This window comes from Eimeria maxima, genomic scaffold (assembly GCF_000499605.1).
Source record: "Eimeria maxima Weybridge genomic scaffold, Emw_scaff692, whole genome shotgun sequence".
NCBI classification, from domain to species: domain Eukaryota; phylum Apicomplexa; class Conoidasida; order Eucoccidiorida; family Eimeriidae; genus Eimeria; species Eimeria maxima.
Genome location: NW_013563945.1, coordinates 13434 through 18919, shown reverse-complemented (window position 1 = coordinate 18919; position 5486 = coordinate 13434). Strand labels below are relative to the sequence as shown.

At 55.0% G+C, this 5486-nt stretch overlaps 1 protein-coding gene across 1 annotated transcript in view; it reads right to left on the bottom strand.

Moving 5' to 3' along the window:
- Positions 1 to 600: 600 nt before the first annotated feature.
- Positions 601 to 5486, bottom strand: part of EMWEY_00041100 (hypothetical protein, conserved) — a gene marked incomplete at both ends in the record, with an annotated part of 5184 nt that continues 298 nt past the window's right edge. The window contains 4 exons of the mRNA XM_013478813.1: positions 601 to 682; positions 1090 to 3217; positions 3652 to 4140; positions 4269 to 5486. The exon at positions 4269 to 5486 is cut by the window's right edge and continues 298 nt beyond it. Coding sequence (XP_013334267.1) covers positions 601 to 682; positions 1090 to 3217; positions 3652 to 4140; positions 4269 to 5486 — 3917 coding nt within the window. The remainder of the gene's footprint in view (positions 683 to 1089; positions 3218 to 3651; positions 4141 to 4268) is intronic.

Here is a 5486-nt window from a genome sequence, read left to right as displayed (position 1 = left end):
ATATATATATATATATATATATATATATAATATTTAATTATACTTATATAATTTATGCCTTATAAGCCAACTGCAGCAATATAGCTGCCATCATCGTGTCGGACTGCTGCTGCTGCTGCTGCTGTTGCTGCTGCAGCAGCAGCAGAAGCAGCAGCAGATGCAGAAGGTTTGCTGCCTTATGTGCAGCAATTATATAATGTGCATGCATGCAAGCAAACAAGAATAGTGTTTGTATTGTTAGCTGTAAGTACACCGCATGCAACTGCATGCATTTATGCATGCATGCAACTAATGCATGCATGCATGCAACTTCATTCATTCATTCATTCATTCATTCATTCATTCATTCATTCATTCATGCATGCAACTGATATGCATGCAACTAGATGCATGCATGCATGCAACAGCATGCATGCAACTAATGCATGCATGCACCTGCAACTGCATGAATACATGCACCTGATGCATGCATGCATGCATGCATGCATGCATGCATGCATTTATTGCATGCGTGTATTATTATGTATTTTATGTTTTAATTCTTTAATAAAGTTTTGTTTTCTCATTAATTCTTCAATTGAGTCCTCAAGAGAAACACTTTTATGCAGCAGCAGCAGCTTCCAGCTGCTGCTGCTGCTGCTGTTGCTGCTGCTGCGGCTGCTGCTGCTCTGTCGCATATCTATTGAAGGTATTACCCAATATAGACGATCTGTATCAGGACGCTCATTAGATACCCGCAGTGTATACGTATACCTGCTGCTGCTGCTGCTGTTGCTGCTGCTGCTGCTGTTGCTTCTGCTGCTGCTGTTGCTGTTGGTGTTGGTGTATGCAACAGCAGCAACTGCTGCCGCTACTGCAGCAGCTACACTCTTCCCTCCAGTTGCAGCAGCAGATGTTACTGTACTTCCTGCTGCTGCATCTGCTGCAGCAGCAGCAGAATCATCTGCTGCTGCATGTCCCTCTTTCTCTCCCACACACTGCTGTCTGGGTGCAGCAGCAGCACTATCGGCAGCAGCAATAGCAGCAGCAGCGGCTGCTGCTGCTTCTGCTGCTGTACAATTAATTGATACATTAAGGAAGCATTCGCACCAATGGTCTCTGCTGCCGCTCTCGTTTGCTGCTGCAGCAGCAGCAGCAGCAGAAGCATTTCTTATAGATATAGCAGCAACGCTGTGGTCTCCAAAGGAACGACGCCTAGTGGTAGTAGTGAAGCCAATGCTGCTGCTGCTGCTGCTGCTGCTGTTGCTGTTGCTGCTGCTGCTGTTGTTGTTGCTGCTATACCTGCTGCTTGCGGTGCAAGATCTCTGTCTTTTGCCTGAACCTTCGGGGATCGTTAGCGCAGCAGCTGCTGCTAAACCTCGCTGCTGCTGCTGCTGCTGCTGCTTTTGCTGCTGCTGCTGCGGTGGTGCAGCAGCAGCTCTTCTTGCAGAACGACTATAAGACAGCTGCATAGGAGACACGGGGCAGCGGCAAAGCAGCCGTATCCAAATATCCTCATCTGCTGCTGCTGCTGGCGCTGTTGGCGCTGCTGCTGTTGCTGCTGCTGCTGCTGATGTCTTTGGTCCGTCGGCTGCTGCAGAGCTGCGTCTGGTAAGTCTTCCCCTCTGCATCGGCAGTTGCTGCTGCTGCTGCTGCTGCAGGGAAGGCTTGCTGCTGCTGTTGTTGCATGCAACTGCTGGACAGCTCCGCCTATCGTGTTGCATATCTGCATTGCTGCTGCGACTGTTGCTCGTGTTGCTGCTGCTGCTGCCATCAGTTGTTGCTGCTGCTGTTCCTGCAGCAGCAGCTTGCTGCTGCTGCTGCTGCTGCTGCGACGCTGTAGTTGAGCAGGAGAAATCATAGAGGCATAGTTTTTCTGCTACTATCCTAAGGGGCTCTAGCTGAGGCAGCAGCAGCGGCTCCTTGCTGCTGCTGCTGCTGCTGGTGCTCCTGCTGCTGGTGCTCCTGCTGCTGGTGCTGCCGCTGCTGCTGCTGCTGACAGCCAAGACTAATGCCCCCATCTGCAGCACAAACTGTCTCCCTAACTCCCGCTGCTGCACTGCTGTTGCGCAGTCTGCTGAGGAGGGCAAACTGTATAGACTAGGGAATCGGTTGCTGCTGCTGCCGCTGCTGCCGCTGCTGCTGCTTGACTCATCCCGTTGCTGCTGCTGTATGCCCTGCTGCTGCTCCTTCCGCAGGGGATCTACTACTCCATGCTGCTGCCGCCGCTGCTGCTCTTGCTGCTGCATCTGCTGCGCGTACAGCTGAACCTGCTGGCGTATCGGCCTTGCTGCTGCAGGCCTCCCAGTCCGTGCTGCTGCTCCATCTGCTGCTGCTGCTGCTGCTGCTGCTTCTTGTCCCTCAGCAAATTCCTCAGCAAATTCCTCTTCTCCTGCGCTGTCGCTGCCCATATCCGTCTTAACTTTTGCCCTTTTGCTGCAGGGAGATGTGGGGCTCTGAGGTGTACTTGGAGGTGGCTCAGCAGCAGCAGCAGCAGCAGCAGCAGCAGCAGCAGCAGGTGTACGTGCAGCAGCAGCAGGTGTACGGAAGGGAGACTTCAAGGAATCAAACTGCCGCACAATGTAAGGAGCAGCAGTTATCTCTTCTCCTACGTCTCCCTCCCCAGCGTCCCCCTGCTGCACTGCTGCTGCTGCAGCAGCAGCAGCAGCAGCAGGTGTTGCTGTTGCTGCTGCCTCCACATTACCTGTGCTGCTGTCAGGCAGCAATAAGTCTCCTGCTGCAGGAGACAATACACCGCAATCTACAGGACTAACATGCGCAGCCTCCAGCTGCAGCTTCCTGCAGCCTCGTCTGCTGTTGCTGCAGTTGCTGCTGCTGCTGCTGCTACTGTTGGCGGTAATGGTGCTGCTGCTGCTGGCGATAATGGTGCTGCTGCTGCTGCTGCAGCTGCCCCTGCGACGCTCGTTCTGGTAGCTGCCCCAGTGTCTCTTGAAGTCCTCCCGTACAGCAGCAGCAGCAGCAGCAGCAGAAGCAGCAGAAACAGCAGCTTCTTCTTTTGAGTGTTCTGCCACTGCAGCAGCGGCTGCTGCCTCTGCTGTTGCTGCAGCAGCAGCAGCAGAAATGTCTGCTGTTCCTTGGGCAGACCCATTGCTAGCAGAAAGACGATGAGTCCCCCGAGCAGCACCAGCAGGCTGCTGCTGCAGCATTCTCTGCTGCTGCAGCATTCCCTCCTGTTGCTGTCTCTGCTGCTGCTGCTGCTGCTGCTGCTGCTGTTTAGCTGTAGCAGCAGCACATCTAAGTATCCATTCCCCTAATAATTGAGCAAGAGATCTATCAAGGGAACGAAGACACGCTGCATGCGCTGTATGGCATTCGCTGCAGCAATCAAAGACATAACCATTCAGCAGCCGCAGCAGCAGCTGCTGCAGCGGCTGCAGCAGCGGCAGATCACGCTCTAGATGCGACGCATCTACAGGTACTAAGGATAGTAACGATACTTGACCTGCAGCAGCAGCAGCAGCAGCAGCAACAGCAGCAGCAAACAGAGCAGCAGCAGCAGAAAAAAGGATAATGAATACATATATGCAAAGTAATACACTGCTGATTAACAGATGGAGGGAAAGTAGTCTAATGCTCGTAGCTGCTGCTGCTGCTGCTCCTGTAGCTGCTGCTGTTGCTGCTGTTGCTGCTGCTGCTGCTGCTGTGGCTTACCATCAAGTATGGCCCTTATGAGTTGTCTATTGCGAATTGCAGGATGAAGGTCGAGCAGCTGCTGCTGCATCAGCTGCTGCAGCTGCTCTCTCCCTTCAGGAGCAGCAGCAGCGGCAGCAGCAGCAGCAGCAGATTCAGGTGTATCTGCAGCACGTACTAAGTGTGGGGCAAGCAGCGGCAATATTGCTGCTAATCCTGTCCTCATCAATCGGGCCTCAGGGATACGCAGCAGGCCGCAGCGGTGGGGTGCTGCTCGCTGCTGCTGCTGCTGCTGCTGTTGCTGCTGTTGCTGCGGCTGCTGCTGTTGCTGCTGCTGCTGCTGTAGCCCATGACTTGAAGGAGAGCGAGGGCTCTCCTCATAGAAAAGAATACTCCTGCTGCTGTCTTCTCCGCTTTGATAGGTTCTGCTGCTGCGGTTGCTGCTGCAGCCGCTGCTGCTGCTGCAGCAGCTGCTGCTGAAGACACGATCCGACGATCCCACGGATCCCTCTGCAGCAGAACAGCAGCAACAGACATAAACATGCACAATATATAACACAAGAGCAGCAGCAGCAGCAGCAGGAACAGCAGCAGCAACAGCAGCAGCAGAATAAGCAACACCTGCAGGTTTGCCTCACCGTCAGGCTCGCGTATTCCCTCTATACGAACTGCAGGTGCTGCTGCTGTTGCTGCTGCTGCTGTCGGTGTCGTTGCTGCTGCTGCTGCTGCTGCTGCTGCACCAGGGAGGGAGATGGTTATCTTGGGGAGCAGCAGCTGCTTAGGAGTAGCAGCAGCAGCAGCAGCAAAAGGAGCAACAATTTCTTGCTTCATCTTACGAGTCTCACCCAATGAATTGCTGCTGCTCTTCGTTGCTGCTGCTGCTGCTGCTGTTGTTGTTCTTGTAGCTTCTGTTGTTGCAGCAGCAGCAGCAGCAACAGATGACAGTGTTCCTCTGGTCTTTGCTGCTGCTGTTGCTGCTGTTGGTGCTGCTGCTGCTGCTGCTGGCGGTCTATCAGCAGCGTGCTGCTCACCTTCACCTGCAGCAGAGCCGCATGCATCCTCAGCCGTTTTGCCAGATGCTGGTTCTGCTGCTGCTGCTGCTGCTGTTGCTGTTCTTCGTGTTGTTGCTGCTGCTGGTGCAGCTGCTGCAGCAGAAGCGGTGGAGACAGTCCCCCGCTGCTGCAGCCAGCTACGGTCATCCCTTAAGAAACGGCGCCGCGGCTGCATCTGCTGCTGCTGTTGCTGCTGCTGCTGCAGAGCAGATTGTGCTACAGGGCTCCCTGCAGCAGCAGCAGCAGCAGCAGCGTCCCTCAACTTGTCCTCCGCAGCATCAGGAGTATAACGGCTCCTCCTGTCGCAGCTTGCTGCTGCTGCTGCTGCTGCAGCCCTCGATGTGACTAGGTGCTGCTGCTGCTGCTGCTGTCGCTGCTGCTGCTGCTGCTGCTGCACTGAGCCGCAGCGGTAATCCACTGAAGGAGACATTCGAGCCTGCGATAGTCTTTGACCAGGAGCAGCAGCAGAACCTGCTGCTGCAGCAGCAGCAGAAGAAGAAGAACCTGCTGCAGCAGCAGCGGATGCGGTGGCGGTATCCCTCCGCCGAACCGAATCCCCTGGGTTGCTGCTGCTGTTGCTGCTGCCGTTGCTGCTCGTGTTGCTGCTTCTGCTGCTGCTGCTGCCGCTGCTGTCGCCGCGGCCAACAATAGGAACGTTGGGGGACGACGGGGGGAGAGGGGCAGCAGCAGCAGCTGCTGCTGCAGCAGGAGCACCTACCGACCTGCGGGCAGCAGCAGCAGCAGCCGGGGAAAAAGTCGAACGGGAAGAAGCAGCAGCAGGACTAGTTGCTGCTGCTGCTGCTG